This window comes from Nycticebus coucang, chromosome 10 (genome assembly GCF_027406575.1).
Source record: "Nycticebus coucang isolate mNycCou1 chromosome 10, mNycCou1.pri, whole genome shotgun sequence".
Taxonomy (NCBI): Eukaryota; Metazoa; Chordata; class Mammalia; order Primates; family Lorisidae; genus Nycticebus; species Nycticebus coucang.
The window spans coordinates 115,511,817-115,530,814 of NC_069789.1; the positions used below are offsets into that span (position 1 = coordinate 115,511,817).

Sequence of the window (18,998 nt, forward strand, 5' to 3'; positions counted from 1 at the left end):
GTAGCTGGGACTGCAGGCGCCCACCACAACACCCAGCTATTTTTTGGTTGCAGCTGTCATTGTTGTTTGGCGGGCCCAGACTGGATTGGAACCTGCCACCTCAGGTGTATGTGGCTGGCGCCTTAGCCACTTGAGCCACAGGCGCTGAGCCTATATTTATTTATTGATTGATTTGTTTTTCCTTTTTTTTTTTTTTTTTCTTTTGTAGAGACAGAGTCTCACTGTACCGCCCTCTGGTAGAGTGCTGTGGCGTCACACGCTCACAGCAACCTCCAGCTCTTGGGCTTACGCGATTCTCTTGCCTCAGCCTCCCAAGCAGCTGGGACTACAGGCGCCCACCACAATGCCCGGCTATTTTTTGTTGCAGTTTGGCCCAGGCTGGGTTTGAACCCGTCACCCTCGGCATATGGGGCCGGCGCCCTACTCACTGAGCCACAGGCACCGCCTCCTTTTTTTTTTGAGACAGAGGCTCAAGCTGTTGCCCTGGGTAGAGTGCTGTGGCGTCACATCTCACAGCAACCTCAAACTCTTAGGATTAAGAGATTCTCTTGCCTCAGCCTCCCAAGTAGCTGGGACTACAGGCTCCTGCCACAATGCCTGGCTATTTTTTTCGGTTGTAGTTGCCATTGTTGTTTGTCAGGCCCAGGCGGGATTCGAACCTGCCAGCTCTGGTGTATGTGGCTGGTGCCTTAGCCGTTTGAGCTACAGGTGCTGAGTCTATTGATTGATTTTTGATTTTTTTTTTTTTTTTTGTAGAGACAGAGTCTCACTTTATGGCCCTCAGTAGAGTGCCGTGGCCTCACACAGCTCACAGCAACCTCCTACTGCTGGGCTTAAGCGATTCTCTTGCCTCAGCCTCCCGAGTAGCTGGGACTACAGGCGCCCGCCACAACGCCCAGCTATTTTTTGGTTGCAGTTTGGCTGGGGCCGGGTTTGAACCCGCCACCCTCAGTATATGGGGCCGGCGCCCTACCGACTGAGCCACAGGCGCCGCGGTTCTATTGATTGATTTTTTGAGATAGAGTCTCATTCTGTTGTCCAAGCTAGAGTGCTGTGGCATCACCCTAACTCACAGCAATCTCAAACTCTTTTATTTATTTATTTATTTATTTTTGAGACAGAGTCTCACCATGTCATACTTAGTAGAGTGCCAAGGCGTCACAGCTCACAGCAACCTCAAACTCTTGGGCTTAAGTGATTCTCTTGCCTCAGCCTCCCAAGCAGCTGGGACCATAGGCACCTGCCACAACACCCGGCTATTTTTTGTTACAGTTGTCATTGTTGGTTAGCTGGCCTAGGCCACGCTCTAACACACCACCTTTGGTGTATGTGGCTGGAGCTGTAACCACGGTGCTACGGGCGCCAAGCCAGCAATCTCAAACTCTTCATCTCAAGTGACCCTCCTGCCTCAGCCTCCTAAATAGTTGGAACTACGGATGCCCACCATCACACCTGGCTAATGTTTTCTATTTTTAGTAGAAATGGGGTCTCTCTTTTGCTCAGGCTGGTTGCCAACTTCTTCTTTTTTTTAATTTTAGAGACAGAGTCTCACTTTGTCGCCCTTGGTAGAGTGCCATGGTATCACAGCTCTTGGTCTTAGGCGATTCTCTTGCCTCAGCCTCCCAAGTAGCTGGGACTCCAGGTGCCCACTGCAGCACCCGGCTAGTTTGCCAACTTCTGAACTCAAAGTGTCTTCCTGCCTTGGCCTCCCAGAGTGCTAAGATTACAGGTGTAAGCCAGAGTGCTAGGACTTCCTTGAAGTTAGAATAGCATTGCCCTGGGCTTCTGCCACATAATCTAGCCAGAGTGCTCATGTCCTCAGGGCCCTGCTGTAATATTACCAGGATGCACACAAAGCTCCTCAGACCCACCCATGACCAGAAATGGGCCTTGCTTTAATCGTTCAATTGCCCATTTACACATTCGAAGGTCCTGCTAAACTGTCCCCAAGCTCCTGGTGTGATAGACACCTTATGTCCCACTTTAAAACATCCCAGAACTCATCTAAATGCTCCCTTCAGGCATAATATAATGTTCTGTAGTCCTCCTGTGACACCTCTTCATCCACTAGAATGGTCTCAGGACACCACTACCATGCTGGCACCCTGCTACACTCCTTTCCTCTGGACCCCATTGCACAACCACTGTGCCTACAGCGCCCCTGGAAGCTTGCAGGACCATTGCCAGAGCCTATAGCACATGCCTGGGGCGCCAATCATCTCAGGTCCCACCCCCATCCTTCTTGGATCCCCCTGATTGTGTTAGGGGGATTGTTACAGGACTGAGCAGTAACAGCCTTTAGGAGCCCACACTAATGTCCCACAGAGTTAGCCACCCCATCCCTAGGATTTTGCTAAATAAGAACTGAGTCTTGGGCAGCACCTGTGGCTCAGTGGGTAGGGCGCCAACCCCGTATACCGAGAGTGGCAGGTTCAAACCCTGCCCCGACCAAACTGCAACAAAAAAATAGCCAGGCAGGGCGGTGTCTGGGGCTCAAAAGAGTAGGACACTGGCCCGATATACCAGAGATGGTGGGTTCAAACCCGGCCCTGGCCAAAAACTGCAAAAAAAAAAAAAAAAAAAAAAAAATAGCCAGGCATTGTGGTAGGTGCCTGTAGTCCTAGCTACTCGGGAGGCTGAGACAAGAGAATTGTCTAAGCCCAGGAGTTGGAGGTTGCTGTGAGCTGTGAGGTCATAGCACTCTACAAAGGGCGATAGAGTGAGACTCCGTCTCAAAAAAAAAGAACTGAGTCCTAGGCCGGAGCACAGTGGCTCACACCTGTAATCCTAGCACTCTGGGAGGCCCAGGCCAGTGGATTGCTTGAGCTCAAGAGTTTGAGATCAGCTGGAGCAAAAAGCGAGACTAAAAATAGAAAAACTGAGGCAAGAGGATTGCTTGAGACCGAGTTGGAGGTTGCTGTGAGCTATGACGCCACAGGAGCTATGACGCCACAGCACTCTATCCAGGACGACAGCTTGAGACTCTGCCTCAAAAATAAAAAAATAAAAAAAACACAGGGCAGCACCTGTAGCTCAGTGGGTAGGACACCAGCCACATACACTGAGGCTGGAGGGTTTGAACCCAGCCCTGGCCTGCTAAACAACAATGACAACTGTAAGAACAACAAAATAAAATAGCCAGGTGTTGTGGCAAGCACCTCTCCTCCCAGCTACTTGGGAGGCTGAGGCAAGAGAATCACTTACGCCCAAGAGTTTTAGGTTGCTGTGAGCTGTGAACCCATAGCACTCTAGCCAGGGCGACAGCTTGAGACTCTGTCTCAAATAAATAAATAAATGAATAAATAAAAATAAATTAAAACCAAAAAAAAACAAAACTGAGTCCTAGTAAGACTGTTGTTGTGACCTGCTTCAAGTTGCCACAAAGTGTCTCCAGCCCCTGTTCTTTTTTTTTATATCATTATTTTATTTTTATTTATTTATTTTTTTTGTGGTTTTTGGACGGGGCTGGGGTTGAACCCAGCACCTCCGGCATATGGGACTGGCGCCCTACTCCTTGAGCCACAGGTGCCGCCCTCTAGCCCCTGTTCTAACAGTCCCTGTTCTATCAAAGCCTGTTCTAATTTCCTTGGTGTCCATAGTAAAGTTGAGCGGGCTCCCCAAACCTATTTCTAAGTTCTATTTCCAGGGGCCCTCACCAGAGCCTACCCAGGACAGACAGAAGACAGACAGGGAAAGAAGGAACAGGAATGCAGTAGGTAGAAAGAAATAATGGATGATAGACAGGTAGCTACAAGATGGACAAATAATCAGATTGACAGAAAAAACAGACAGGCCAGGCATGGTGGCTCACGCCTGTAATCCCAGCAAGGCCAAGGTGGATGATCACCTGAGCTCACAGGTTTGAGACCAGCTTGAACCAGAGTGAGACCCCGTCTCTAAAAATAGCTGGGGGTTGTGGCAGGTGCCCATAGTCCCAGCTACTTGGGAGGCTGAGGCAAGGGATCCATTGAGCCCAAGCTCCTTGGACGTCACCCATGAGGGTTGCTGAGGTTGCTGTGAGCTGACTCCATGGCACTCTACCAGGGGTGGGTGACAAAGTAAAACTCTGTCTCAAAAAAAAAAAAAAAAAGAAAGAAAGGGGCGTCGCCTGTGGCTCAGTGAGTAAGGCGCTGGCCCCATATGCCGAGGGTGGCGGGTTCAAACCCAGCCCCGGCCAAACGGCAACAAAAAAAAAAAAAAAAAAAGAAAGAAAGGAAAGAAAAGACAGACAAATACAAGGAGTATCCAACCTTTTTTCTTTTCTGCTGCACATTGGAAGAATAACAGTTGTTTTGGACCATAGGTTAAATACACAAACACCAAGGAAAGCTGATTAGCACAGAAAAAGGATTTTTCTTTCTTTCTTTTTTTTTTTGAGACAGATTCTCAAGCTGTCGCCCTGGGTAGAGTGCCGTGGCATCACAGCTCACAGTAACCTCTAATTCCTGGGCTCAAGTGATTCTCCTTCCTCCACCTCCCAAGTGCTGGGACTACAGGCACCCACCACAACACCCAGTTATTTTTTTGGTTGCAGCTGTCATTGTTTGGTGGGCCTAGGACTGGATTCGAACCCACCAGCTCAGGTACATGAGGCTGGCGCCTTAGCCGCTTGAGCCATAGGCGCCAAGCCAAGAAAAAGGATCTTTCATGCTATATGACACCACAGATAAGTAAAAAAAGTCCTTACAAAATCAGCATGCAGCTTGGGGGCCTCAGATTGGACACCCCTGAGTGGAACTGACCCTCCAGGACCTGTGTAACATCCCAGCAGCAGGAAGTCTTTCCAGATCTCCCAGGAAGTGGCTGCAGTGTCTCTTCCAGGTACCTATCCAGCTAGTTCCTTCATCTCAGAGGTTCCCATTGTAAGGAACCTGAGACTCCACTGAAAAGGGCCCTGAGGTCCTGCTGTGTGGCTGTGGATGTCCCTTCAGACACCCTGGGTCCTTCTTTAATGCCCCCAAGTACCATTAAAACACCCCAGGATTCCTCTTCATTGCCCAGGACCCTAAATAGCCCCACATTCCTGCCACTGTGATTTTAGGGCCTTTATGGACTACCTGGGTTTTGTTTTGTTTTGTTTTGGTTTTGAGACAGTCTCACTATGTTGCCCTCAGCGGAGTGCTGTAGTGTCATAGCTCACAGCAACCTCAACTCTTGGGCTTAAGCTATTCTCTTGCCTCAGCCTCCCAAGTAATTGGGACTACAGGCGCCTGCCACAATGCCCAGCTATTTTTTTGTTGCAGTTGTCATTGTTGTTTAGGTGGCCCAGGCCAGGTTCAAACCCACCAGTCTCAGTGTATGTGGATGGCACTGTAACCATTATGCTATGGGCACCAGGCCTGTCTGGGGGCTCTTACTCGGCTATCTTTGAGGCCTGCCCATTTCTGGATAGCTTTAGGTGTCCCAGATCCTGTTATAATGTCTCATCAGCTGTCACTTCAACATGTTCCAGGATCCTACACAAATACCCCTGGGTTCTGTCAAAAAGTCCTTTGTTTGCCAGGCATGGTGGCTCATTCCTATAATCCTAGCACTCTGGGAGGCCAGGGCCAGTGCATTGCTTGAACTTGGATGTAGGAAACCAACCTGAGCAAGAGTGAGACTTTGTCTCTAAAAAACACTTGGGCATTGTGGGAGGCACCTATTGTGCCAGCTACTCAGGAGGCTGAGGCAGGAGGATCACTTGAGCCCGAGAGTTTGAGGTTGCTGTGAGTTATGACGCCAAGGCACTCTACCCAGGGTGACAAAGTGAGATTCTACTTCAAAAAAAACCAAAAAACCCCAAAAACCCAAACTCCCAAACCCCTCAAAAAGACTTGTGTTCATTTTTTGTTTGTTTGTTTGAGACAGAGTCTCACTTTGTCACCCTCAGTAGACTGCCATCACATCGTTGCTCATAGCAACCTCAAACTCTTCGGTTCAAGTGATCTTCTTGCCTTAGCCTTCTGAGTAGTTAGGACTACAGGCGCCAGTCACAATGCCCAGCTAGTTTTTCTGTTTTTAGTAGAGATGGGGTCTTGTTCTTTCTCAAGCTGGTCTTAAACTCCTGAGCTCAGTTTATCCACTTTCTTGGCCTCCCAGAGTGCTAGGATTACAGGCGTGAGACACCACACCTGCCCACCTCTCTATCAGTGCTTTTATAATTATGTTTAGGGCCACCTAGATAATCCAGGATCATCTTCCCCTCTGAAGATCCTTAACTAATCACATCTGCAAAGTCTCTCCATGTGAGGTAAGAGTCACAGGGCTTTTGGGGATGAGGGTGAGGATGTCTTTGGGGCCATGATTCAACCTCCCTGCTCATCTAGGGTGCCTTTCCCTGCCTCACTCTGATCACTTCTCCTTCCTGTTTTTTCTTTTTTTTTTTGCAGTTTTTTTGGCCGGGGGCTGAGTTTGAACCCGCCACCTCCGGCATGTGCCCTACTCCTTTGAGCCACAGGTCCCACCCTTCTCCTTCCTGTTATAAAAGCCTCAGGATGTAGCCAGAAGGCCTCTCAGAGTCTGCCTTCACATTCCCCATTGTTCCTTCTTCTTCTTCTTCTTTTTTTTTAGAGACAGAGTCTCACTTTGTCGCCCTCAGTAGAGTGCTGTGGAGTCACAGCTCACAGCAATCTCCAACTCCTAGGCTTAGGTGATTCTCTTGCCTCAGCCTCCAGGCCTGTCTGGGGGCTCTTGGGGGCGCTTGGCTGGGGCTGGGTTTGAATCCACCACCCTCAGTATATGGGGCTGGTGCCCTACTCACTAAGCCACAGGTGCTGCCCTCCACCTTTTTTTTTTGAGACAGAGTCTCAAGCTGTGGCCTTGGGTAGAGTGCCGTGGCATCACAGCTCACAGCAACCTCAAACTCTTGGGCTTTAGCGATTCTCTTGCCTCAACCTCCCAAATAGCTGGGATGACAGGCGCCTGCCATAACGCCCAGCTATTTTTTGGTTGTAGTTGTCATTGTTGTTTGGCAGGCCCGGGCTGGGTTTGAACCTGCCAGCTCCAGTGTGTGTGGCTGGTGCCCTAGCTGCTAAGCTACAGGCTGAGAGTCTCCACTGTCTCTTCCTTCATGCCACAAAAGCAAAAGACTTTGAGGTTCCCTAATGACCCTGGGAGTCCCTTTTAGACACCCTGGCCATGTCTTCAGGGTCCATTTATAGCCTCTCCTAGCTGTCTATCATGTCCTCAGGGCCCTGCTCTAAAGGTCCCTGACTATATCCTCTCCATCCTTTGGGGTCTGGTGCTTATGTCACCAGGACTCTATTAAAACACCCTTAGACAGGATGGGTGAAGTAGCTCGCACCTGTCACACCTCGGCAGGCCGAGGGGAGGGGATTACCTGAGCTCAGTAGTTTGAGACCAGCCTCAGCCAGAGCAAGACCTCATCTCTAAAAATAGCCAGGCGCTGTGGTGGGAGCCTGTAGTCCCAGCTACTTGGGAGGCTGAGGCAAGAGAGTTGCTTGAGCACAAGTGTTTGAGGTTGCGGTGAGCTATGACACTATGGCACTCTATAAAGGGCCACAAAGTGAAACTGTCGCAGCCAAAAAAAAAAAAAAATCCTTAGACTTTCACCAGGGTTCCCCAAGGATCCTGCTGTAATGTCTTCATAGTGTCCTCAGGGACTCACTATAATGCAGCAGAAATCCCATGGCAATACCAGCTACACAGTTTGTGGGGCCTAGTGCAAAATGAAAATGTGGGTTCCTTTGTGTCAATTTCTTTCTTTTTTTTGTTTTTGTTGTAGTTTGGCCGGGACCAGGTTTGAACCCACTACCCTCTGTATATGGGGCCAGCACTCCACTCACTCGGCCACAGGCACTGCCTTGTTTCAATTTCTTTTCTTTTCTTTCTTTCTTTTTTTTTTTTTGTAGAGACAGAGTCTCACTTTACCGCCCCAGTAGAGTGCCGTGGCGTCACACAGCTCACAGCGACCTCTAACTCTTGGGCTAAAGTGATTCTCTTGCCTCAGCCTCCTGAGCAGCTGGGACTACAAGCGCCCGCCACAACACCCGGCTATTTTTTGTTGTTGTTGTTGCAGTTTGGCCGGGTCTGGGTTTGAACCCGCCACCCTCGGCATATGGGGCCGGCGCCCTACTCACTGAGCCACAGGCGCCGCCCCTTTTTTTTTTTTTTTTTTTAGAGACAGAATCTCACTCCATTGTAGAATGCCATGCATCACAACTCACAGCAACCTCCAGCTCTTGGGTTTAGGCGATTCTCTTACCTCAGCCCCCGGAGTAGCTGGGACTACAGGCACCTACCACAATGCCCTGCTATTTTTTGTTGCAGTTCGGCTGGGCCGGGTTTGAACCCGCCACCCCCGGTATATGGTGCCAGCGCCCTACTCACTGAGCCACAGGCGCCGCCCCTTTGTTCCAATTTCAAGACAGTTCGAGCAGAGCATTGCACCAAGCACTGGTCCCTTCCAGTCTACCCACAGACTGCAAGGGGGATCGGCCCTGAAGCAGCCCAGGCATCTGTGGTATATACATACCTAGGCAGCTCTGAGCTGTCCTCCCTGAATTTTTTTTTTTTTTGTAGAGACAGAGTCTCACTTAATCGCCCTCGGTAGAGTGCTGTGGCGTCACACAGCTCACAGCAACCTCCAACTCCTGGGCTTAGGTGACTCTCTTGCCTCAGCCTCCCAAATAACTGGGACTACAGGTGCCTGCACAACGCTCAGCTATTTTTTTTGTTGTTGCAGTTTGGTGGGGGATGGGTTCAAACCTACCACCCTTGGTATATGGGGCCAGCGCCCTACTCACTGAGCCACAGGCACTGCCCCTCCCTGAACCATCTTGACATCCACCCTTCCCCTCTGCACCTGCACAGTCGGGCCCCACCCACTCCAGGAGACAAGTTGGAAACTTCAAATCCTGACTCTTCCAGGTCTGTCACTTGGACCCTCTATTTTTCTTTCTTTCTTTCTTTCTGTTTTTATTTTATTTATTTATTTTTTAGACAGAGTTTCACAATATCACCCTCGGTAGAGTGCTATGGCATCACAGCTCACAGCAACCTCAAACTCTTGGGCTTAAGAGATTCTTTTTCCTCAGCCTCCCAAGCACCTGGGACTACAGCCGACCGTCCCAACGCCAGGCCATTTTTTGATTGCAGTTGTCATTGTTGTTTGGCAGGCCTCGGCTGGATTCAAACCTGCCAGTCTCAGTGTACGTGGCTGGAACGGTAACCACTGTGCTATAGGCACCAAGCCAGATTCTCTGTTTTTTTTTTTTTTTTTGGCCAGGGCTGGGTTTGAACCCGCCACCTCTGGCATATGGGACCGGCGCCCTACTCCTTCAGCCACAGGCACCGCCCCGATTCTCTGTTTCTTTTTCACTTTTGTACAGCCACACAGAAAGCTTTGGTTTTTTTGTAAAATAGTGGTAATAATTGTGCTTGTGCCTACCTCTTTAGAGAGGCGTTAGTGGGTCAAAGGCCTAGTAGAGGGCACACAGTGGGGCATCTGAAGTAGCACCTGTTTCCCTTAACATCCCCCCCAGTCAAGCTTAGTGCCCAGCATACCCCCAGATTGTGGGCTCTCAGAGACCAGGCCCTGGATCCGTCCGCTCATTCTTCCCCCTGTTCCTAGGAGGCAACATGATATTTGTAGAATGAATGAAGGCAATATGAATGGGCCTTCATTTTTGGGGTGGTTTGAAATGCCCCTAAAATTCTTCTTGAAGGTCCTTGGTGTCCTGCTAGATGTTCTGGCAGAATCTATATCCATAGGTATCATCCACAGGTCTCTGTTAGAATACGTACTGGGTCCTGCTACAGGACCAGAACATGGGGCTGTCCTGTGGCACTGAGACACCCCCAGAGCCACCCGATAGAGGTGTCCCAACTCCACTCCCAGACCTCAGAGCAGTTAAACAAACTTGGATGTCTCTACCAGAATTTTGTAATATTTTATATTATATGATATATACTGTATGTGTGTGTATACATAATCAAAGACTGGCTATAATGTTACCTGGGTATTGCAACCATATAATGTCAACAGGCCCTGTTACAAGACCCTGAGGTCCTGCCATAATAATAATCCACAGGAGGCTGCAATGACCATCTGCAGTCTGCCTGTTACATGCTGCTGTGGCCTACTGGGACAGGTGTAGGGCCCTGACAACATGCTACAACCAAGACCTGCCCTGTTTTCATGGGATGGGCCTGATGCCTATTATCATTGTAAACTCAGGTCCCTGCTACAGAACCTCCCTGGAGCTAATTTTCCTGTGAGATGGCAATATGACTGGGTCCCCTATAATAGGCATGCAACAGAATATTCAAGAAGCATGATAAAATAGACCCAACATCCTGTGACAGACTACCAGGGATTGCTGTAATAGACCCAGGATTCCACAATCCATCTGCTGAAAGGACCCCTGGTCCTTAGGCCTGCCTCAAAGGACTTAGGCCTTGTCATAATACATTGGAGGCTTTCTTTAACTACAGGCTAAAGACCTGGCATAATTACCAGGTCTTTTAGAAAAAGAACCACCTGGGCGGTGCCTGTGGCTCAGCGGGTAGGGCGCCGGTCCCATATGCCGGAGGTGGTGGGTTCAAACCCAGCCCTGGCCAAATTAAAAAAAAAAAAAAAAGAAAAAGAACCACCTTCAGGGCGGCGCCTGTGGCTCAGTCGGTAAGGCTCTGGCCCCATATACCGAGGGTGACGGGTTCAAACCCGGCCCCGGCCAAACTGCAACCAAAAAATAGCCGGGTGTTGTGGCGGGCGCCTGTAGTCCCAGCTACTCGGGAGGCTGAGGCAAGAGAATCGCCTAAGCCCAGGAGTTGGAGGTTGCTGTGAGCTGTGTGACGCCACGGCACTCTACCTAGGGCCATAAAGTGAGACTCTGTCTCTACAAAAAAAAAATAATAATAAATAAATAAAATAAAAAATATATATATAAAATATAAAAAAAAAAAGAAAAAGAACCACCTTGAAACTTGGTAAACAGTCTGTGAAGCTAGTGAATGATGCCCCATGAATATATCAATGCACACAGCTATGATTTAATAAAAAAAAAAAAAGAAAGAAAGAAAAAGAACCACCTGTGGCTGACCCCTGTAAGTGATCCCTCAGTATCACTTACCAGAACTGGTTCTGCCCCATTATCACACATATGCATATCACATCCTCCCAGCAAGAATCATTTTACAGGGAGGCACCTGTGGCTCAGTGGGTAGGGCGTCGGCCCCATATACCAAGAGTGGAGGGTTCGAACCCAGCCCTAGCCAAACTGCAACAAAAAAATAGCCAGGTGTTGTGGCAGGGACCTGTATTCTCAGCTATTTGGGAGGCTGGGGCAAGAGCTTAAGCCCAGGACTTGGAGGTTGCTGTGAGCTGTGACACCACGGCACTCTGCCAAGGGCAGTAAAGTAAAACTCTGTCTCTTAAAAAAAAATCATTTTACAGATTAGGAAACAGAGACTCTGCTGTGGGGGAGGTCACTTGCCCAAGGTCACATAGATAGCGAACTGTAGGGCCACAGTATGGAAGAGCCTGCGGTCTCAATGCCCACATTTGGGTGCACCTGCTTGGGCTTATCCTTTTCTTATTCAGCACCCTGAAGCCTGAGGCCAGGCAAGCCCAGTAAAAATGTGGGAACTTCACATTAAATTCATTCATTCAGGCTGGTGTCCTGGCTCATACCTGTAATCTTAGCACTTTGGGAGGCCAGGAGTTTGAGACCAGCCTTGGCAATAGTGCAAGAACCTGTCTCTATAAAAACTGCAAAAATGAGCCTGGCATGGTGGCACATGCCTATGGTCTCAGCTACTTGGGAGGCTGAGGTGGGAGGATCGCTTGAGCCCAGGAGTTAGAGGCTGCAGCAAGACATGATGATTCCACTGCACCCTAGCCTGTGTGACAGAGTGAAATATTGTCTTTAACAAAAAGAAAAAAGACAATTGAATTCATTTACTGAACAAGACATTTATGGAGCACTTATGTTCTAGTGCTGGGGACAAATAGATCCCTGTCTTCCTGGAGCTCACATTCCAGTGGGGGATATGGAAGATGAGATAGTGCGCTTGTAAACAAGTACATAAGTAGTATCATCCACTATATGCCCAATACAGAGACAGAAGTTTTCACCTGCTTACATCGGTCAATACAAATGCAAGGGTGAGCTGCAGGGCTGGAGGTCTTGCCAGGTGGAAAAAAGTTGTTGCAGATTAAAGATAGGGAGTGAGGGAGCTGTGTGGAAACCTGGGGAGTAGTTTCTGGGCAGAGAGAACAGCAGGAGGTTGAAGAGGGAGAGGATAGTGTAGAGGGGAAGTTCTGAGGCTAGTTAGAACTCTAGAACTAGAACTCTTAAGTTCTAGGCCAAGTTCTGATTCAGACCTAGGAACTCTATTTCCTGCATTTGCTACACAACTCTTAAGAGCTGTCATCCCACTCTTCAGGTGAAAGAACTGGCCAGGGGTCCCGGAGTGATCTTTCTCCTTGGTCTTTGCAATCAAAGGCCAGCAGAGGTCCTTCCACAGCACACACCCCAACACGATGGGGTGCCGAGGAGACGCCCCAACAACCGCTAGGGAGGAAACAGGGGAGCTAGGCTGTTGTGGTAAACACAGCGGGCCCCACCCCAACGGAAACACCTGTGGCTGGAGGGTGGCCTTAGATCCCTCTCCCGGTCTCCACCCCCCTCCCTCTAGGGTCTGTCTCACTCCTCCCTCTGGGTCTCTTAGCCCCTAGCACAGGGTAGGGCTGGCTTGTGGGCTCAGCAACGCAGGGCGGTGGCCCCTTCTGACCTGTTCCTGCCCCTTCCTGCCCTCTTTGATGCGCCCCACTTCCTTTGGCAGGAACCCCCGCCCTCCAGGGCCTGGGTAAAAGGCAGAGACTGGGCCTACTGGGAGGCGCCACAGCAGCTCTTCTCCTCAGGGCCCTGTCTCCCAACCCTTGTACCAGTGCTGCCCTGAGACCCTGGTACGGGAGTGGGGGACAGGGACCTGGGGACCCCAGCACCAGCAGGCCCGGTGAGGTTGGTGGACTCCAGCATCTTTATCTCTGTACCTCTGCCTGGCTCCGGCTTCAATACAGGTCTCTTTCCTTTGGGTTCCCCAAATGCTTGCCTCCCTCCCTCTCGGTTTCCAGAGTCTGCCTCTGTCCTGGTCCTGTGTCCACCTCTCCCTGTGCCCAGACTCTGCCTAACTCTGCAAGGGACACTCCTGCGGCCCCCACCCCCCTGCCAGTGTCAGCTTGTCCCTCAGTCCCACTCTTCTCTCAAGGCCCCTACTTTCATGGCCTGTGTAGATCAGCCCCACACCTGGGGGCTTCCTGCCCATTTTGGAGCAGTAAGAGCACAGGTGCCACAGTGGCTTCCAGGCTGGTTCCTGATATGCCCCTCACCTGCAACACCAATTTCTTCAGATTTTCAGGTAGAATCTAAGAACTGGAACTACTCAGTGGGACTCCAGGCCCAGGACTTGCCCCTTTCCCAGGTGCTTCCTCATCTGCAAATGGGCATGAAGCCCATCTAGGAGTGGGGCAGTGAGGTTCTCAGGGACCCTGCCTGGCTTCCTGGCCACAATCCTTGGCTGCTGGGGCAACAGGAGGCCCAGGGCAAAGTCAAGGTGCTGAGGAAGTATCAAGCTCATTCCAGTGAACTAAGGTAGCCCACAACATGGGTGGCTGCTGCTGCCTCCCTCCCCTCCCAAGGCCAGAGAGAGTCTAGACCAGAGCCTGGAGAACCCAGGGGCCTTTGCTCACTTCCTCCCCAGAGATGGGGAGCTGGCACAGTGCAACCCTAGGCATCTTTTTTAAAAGGAGACCCAGAGAGAGGGGCAACATCTCAGATGAGGGCAAAAGGCAGGACCTGGGCCCCATTCCCATCCTTGCTCTTGCTCCCCCAGAGATGAGTGCACCTCAGTTTCCATGCTAACCCTACTCAATCCCCAGGGATAATCCCGCTCTCTAGTAAAGACGCAGAGATCCCATGTCTGGCCTGTGAATGAGAAAATAACTTTATTTCATTTTGGGGCGTGGGCACATATCCAGTCTCAGAACTTCTGGAACTGCTTCTTGGTGCCAGCAGCTTTGGTGACTTTGAGAACGTTGAAGCGCACCGTCTTGCTCAGGGGCCGACATTCGCCTACTGTGACAATATCGCCGATCTGAACATCCCTGTGGAGACAGGTGGGAGACATGTCTTTAGGAGGGGCAACCCCAGCAGACTCCTGGGAAATCCTTCCTCCCTTCACCAGACTGAGGGCTCCTGGCTTTGGGTCCATCAAACTTCAACCAAGCTCCTATAGCCAATTCAACCCTTCCCCCCCACCCCCCCGCCAAACTGAGTTGTCACTCAACTATGGGCAAGGTACTGAGCTCAAGGCTGTACAGACAGAGCAGGTGGGAGGCAGCCTCCTCACTATCTCCCATTACCCCCAATAGTCTACCTAGCAGCCAGGGTACTGGCATCTGCCCATCAGGTCCCTTATGACTCACAATCAGGGTTATAATGATGCTATCCCTCCTCTCTGTCCACACAAACTCCTTACTTCTCAATATGAAGTTCCCTCCTACATGATGCCTCCCTATAGCCATGCCACCCCCCTATATCTTTCCTCTTGGCCAGCTGTCTGGTGCACTCCCTCCTAGAAAGTGCTCTGCTCTAGGGAAGAGAGCTCTGCCCTCTCACCACTGAACCCCAGTTTCTAACCCCAAGCCGAGCATGTGATGGTCTCAATGTAAACTGACTGACTAGTTGGGCATGGTGGCTCATGTATTCTGGGCGGTTGAGGCAGGAGGATCCCTTGAGCTCAGGCAGGAGTTCCAAGACCAGCCTGAACAAAACCTAATACCCTGTCTCTACTAGAAATAGAAAAATTAGTTGGGGGTGGCGCCTGTGGCTCAAGGAGTAGGGCGCCAGTCCCATATGCCAGAGGTGGTGGGTTCAAACCCAGCCCCGGCCAAAAAAAAAAACCACAAAAAAAAAAAAAAAAAAAAAGAAAAATTAGTTGGGTGTGGTGGCAGATGCCTGTATGTAATCCCAGCTACTTGGCAAGAGGAATGCCGCTTAAGTTCAGTTGTTGCTGTGAGGTATGTTGAGGCCACAGCACTTTAGCCTAGGCCAACACAGCAAAACTATCTCAAAATGTGTTCATCAAACAAACATTTTAATTCCATCATTTTTGAAATTCCTGTCTAGTTTAGTATTATAACCCTTTGGTCCCAGGACTTCTGCTTTCCACAGGTTTAACATCCCTGGAGTGAACATCCAAATTCTGAAACTTTTTGAGGGGCAATAAGACAGGCTTTGCTTTCTGATGGTTCAACGTACACCAACTGTCTCATACACAATTATTATTAAAAACATCATGTAAGGGGTATAGTTTTAGAGTAGTATAATGGACCTTGGAGTCTTAGAAGGGTGGACGGTAGGATGGGGTCAGGGAAGTAACTTCCTATCACGTGCCATGTACACTAGCCAGGTACTGGATACACTGAAAACCCAGATGTCATCATTATAAATTCCACTACGTAACCAAAAACCATTTGTAGTTCTAAAACTACTGAAATATTTAAAAGAAAAAAAAATGCCTCTAAAGTATCTGTATAGGAGGCATACATACTATCTGTGTAGGAGATGAAACATAAATTACAAAATTCTACAAACATCAGAAACACTTCTGGTCCCAAATATTTCAAATAAATACTCAACATGTAGATGTTCTGACTGTGGACACAAGATATACAAAAACCTTGGGATTCCAGGGCTTGCCAGAAATGCCACCCAGCAAGTCACTCCCTCCACTGCCTCAAGTTGGCCCAGATCTGGAAAGTGAAGGGTGATAGGGTGGCCTGGGCTACCCGAGGGGCCACTGCTCACCTGAAGCAGGGGGACAGGTGCACAGACATGTTCTTGTGGCGCTTCTCAAAGCGATTGTACTTGCGGATGTAATGGAGATAGTCTCGGCGGATGACAATGGTCCTCTGCATCTTCATCTTGGTTACCACGCCTAGGGAGATAAATAGATCATGGATCAGAAACCATGAGAAAGGGAGCCAGGATAACACAGGGCATGTTGAGAATCAGAAACTGTTAAGCAGGGAATCCAAGAAACCCTGTTTCTGGCATCAGGGTTTAACAAGTGGTTTCTCAGCAGTGCCCTAGTTGGGCATCTGAAGACCATCGTGTAAATGGACATCACCTGCCAATGTCCCTGGAAGCAAGAGTTTGTACTTCCCACCCCTGCCCTCACCAAGGACATGGGAAATCTAGACCCCAAACCTCCTCACGCACCAGACAAGATCCGCCCTCTGATGGAGACGTTACCAGTGAAGGGGCATTTCTTGTCAATGTAGGTGCCCTCAATGGCCTGAAGAAATACAAAAAAGAAACCAATGAGCTCTGGGCAGACAGTGCCTGAAAAGAACGGGCCTGGCCTCAGGGAAACAAACTACAATTCCCAGCAGTCCTCGGGGGAAACTGAACTTGAGCACACGTGCAGGGGCACAATGATCCCATTCTTTCTAAGGAACCCAGTACCTCTTTGGGAGTCTTGAAACCCAGACCGATGTTCTTGTAGTACCGAGGGAGCTTCTCCTTGCCAGTTTCTCCCAACAAGACTCTCTTCTTGTTTTGAAAGATGGTCGGCTGCTTTTGGTAGGCTCGCTCAGTCTACAGGGGTGACGAAGCTGTGAGCTGGTAAACTTGGAGCAGGCAATATTGTCTGGAGACCTCGCCGGATCCTCCAGATCCCACGCTGTATACCGATTACTCTCAAAACGCTAGCTTCTAAGGCCAACAGCCCCAGAACGACCCTCTAAGACAGTCCTCCCCCAATTTACCTATAATTTAAGGTCTCTGGTCTAAACCCGAGGCTGTTACAGTTTGCGTGCTTTACAGTTTGTACTCCCTACAAAATTAATCCTTTACATCAAAGTAATCCCTGTCACCCTCTCAGGATTCACTATTTCGTACATGAGAATTCAGAATTAAATGCCAAAACAGGGGTCCTAGATTGACTCTTACATCAGAACCCACAGGACTAATCTTTAAGCTCTCTCCTAAAAAAGAAAAATCACCTCTTAAACCTTGAGTTTTAAACGCTTGAGCCTCCATTAACGGGCAGAGCCCCCACGAATTAAGAAGCACTAATCTAGATTAACGCCAAAAGCACGCACCCTCCGCCTCCCTAGGACTAGGGAGCCCTAGGATTTAATCCCCGAAATGGAGCTCGGGGTCCTGCCCTCTCGGAGGTTCCCCTGAAGCCCGGAGGGGGGCCTGCAACCCTAGGGACAGCTCCGAAACCGCACCTGAATGTCCGCCATCTTCCCGGCCGCCTGTGAAAAAGAAAGCAGAAGCCACCTCCGGGTTTCCTTATCGATTGCGCAGGGGCTGGAGAGGAAGTGACGGAAGGGCAAAAAGGGCGGGGCAGCGCGGCTTTGGGTGGTGCCTTAAGTGCAGCTCTGATTGACAGGCCTGACCGTGAAGAATTGAAACGCGGGAAGCGAGGGACACTCTCGCGAGAGTCTTAGGCCACATTACACCCGCCGACATTATTCAAAACGGGAGGGCGCGACCAGCCTCGAGACTATGTTATCGCGAGAGTCATAGTGGCGCTGTCGCGTTTCAACCGGCTTAGGAGCTACGTGGGATTTGGAGTGCCGCGTGGCTGCCTTCCTGTAGCCTTCAAGCTGGATACCATCGCCGCCAACTTTCTGTAGGGCGGGCGACAGGAGGGTGCTAGGAGTATGTGCGCCGCCGCCGCCATCTTTGTGAGGGGCGGGAGCTGTTTTTGGGCTTTCAGAAGTTTAAGGAAAGTTATTCTACTATGATTTCCCATCTCATCCCCAGACTTGTGAAGAGCGGTGGTGAGGGCCGTTCTTCTGTTTTTCTGTCTGTAACAGGCCTGTCAAAGAGAACTGTTTGTGATGATAGAAATGTATCTGCGCTGTCAGGGTAGCAAGTGGCACTTGGAATACGGCTTTTTCTTTCTTTTTTTTTTTTTGCAGTTTTTGGCTGGGGCTGGGTTTGAACCCGCCACCTTCAGCACATGGGGCTGGCACCCTACCCCTTTGAGCCACAGGCGCCGCCCGGAATGTAGCTTTTTCAATTGAGGACCTGAATTTTTTTTTTTTTTTTTTTGTAGAGACAGAGTCTCACTGTACCGCCCTCGGTAGAGTGCCGTGGCGTCACACAGCTCACAGCAACCTCCAGCTCTTGGGCTTACAAGATTCTCCTGCCTCAGCCTCCCTAGCAGCTGGGACTACAGGCGCCCGCCACAACGCCCGGCTATTTTTTTGTTGCAGTTTGGCTGGGGCTGGGCTTGAACCCACCACCCTCGGTATATGGGGCCGGCGCCCTACTCACTGAGCCACAGGCGCCACCCGAGGACCTGAATTTTTAACTTTAATTTTATTAGATTTAAATAGCTACAGTGTTGAATAGTTTCGTTATTATTTTGTACTTTTAAACATGAATTTGTTTCTTTTTTATTATTTATTTTTTGAGACAGGGTCTCAGTATGTCATCCTTGGTAGGGTGCTGTGGCGTCACAGCTCACAGCAACCTCAAACTCTTGGGCTTAAGCGATTCTTTTGCCTCAGCCTCCCAAGTAGCTGGGACTACAGGCGCCCGCCACAACGCCCGTCTATTTTTTGTTGCAGTTGTCGTTGTTTAGCTGGCAAGGGCCGGGATAGAACCCGCCACCCTCGGTGTATTTGGCTGGCACTGTAACCACTGTGCTACGGGCACCACGCCGGATTTGTTTATTATTTATTATTTTTTTGAGACAGAGTTTCACTCTGTCGTCCTCAGATTGAGTGCCTTGGTGTCATAGCTCACAGCAACCTCAAACTCTTGGGCTCACGTTATTCTCTTGCCTCAACCTTTCAAGGAGCTGGGACTATAGGCGCCTCCCACAACATCGGTTTTTTAAGAGACGGTCTCGCTCTTGTTCATGCTGGTCTGGAACTTACGAGTTCAAGCAGTCCACCAACCTCACCCTCCCAGAGTGCTAGGATTACATTTGTGAGCCACTGGGCCCAGCCTGAATGATAACGTTTT

At 49.8% G+C, this 18,998-nt stretch overlaps 1 protein-coding gene and 1 non-coding gene across 2 annotated transcripts; both read right to left on the bottom strand.

Moving 5' to 3' along the window:
• Positions 1-13,935: 13,935 nt before the first annotated feature.
• Positions 13,936-17,332, bottom strand: RPS11 (ribosomal protein S11). The gene is made up of 5 exons (XM_053606617.1): positions 17,246-17,332; positions 16,476-16,607; positions 16,230-16,305; positions 15,816-15,945; positions 13,936-14,110 (listed from the first exon to the last, which is right to left on the bottom strand). Exons 1-5 carry the CDS (start codon positions 17,258-17,260, stop codon positions 13,987-13,989), a joined length of 477 nt encoding a protein of 158 aa, XP_053462592.1. The 5' UTR covers positions 17,261-17,332; the 3' UTR covers positions 13,936-13,986.
• On the bottom strand, positions 16,055-16,142 carry LOC128597958 (small nucleolar RNA SNORD35). The gene has a single exon (XR_008383491.1). It is a non-coding gene; the product is annotated as a small nucleolar RNA SNORD35 (small nucleolar RNA).
• Positions 17,333-18,998: the final 1,666 nt, after the last annotated feature.

Bases quoted from the DNA above. Each gene is read 5' to 3' on its own strand.
- RPS11 (XM_053606617.1), bottom strand. The intron at 16,306-16,475 runs GTACTGGGTTCC...GTATTTCTTCAG, and splicing joins GTTTCAAGACTCCCAAAGAG to GCCATTGAGGGCACCTACAT. The intron at 15,946-16,229 runs GTGCGTGAGGAG...TTATCTCCCTAG, and splicing joins CAGAGGGCGGATCTTGTCTG to GCGTGGTAACCAAGATGAAG.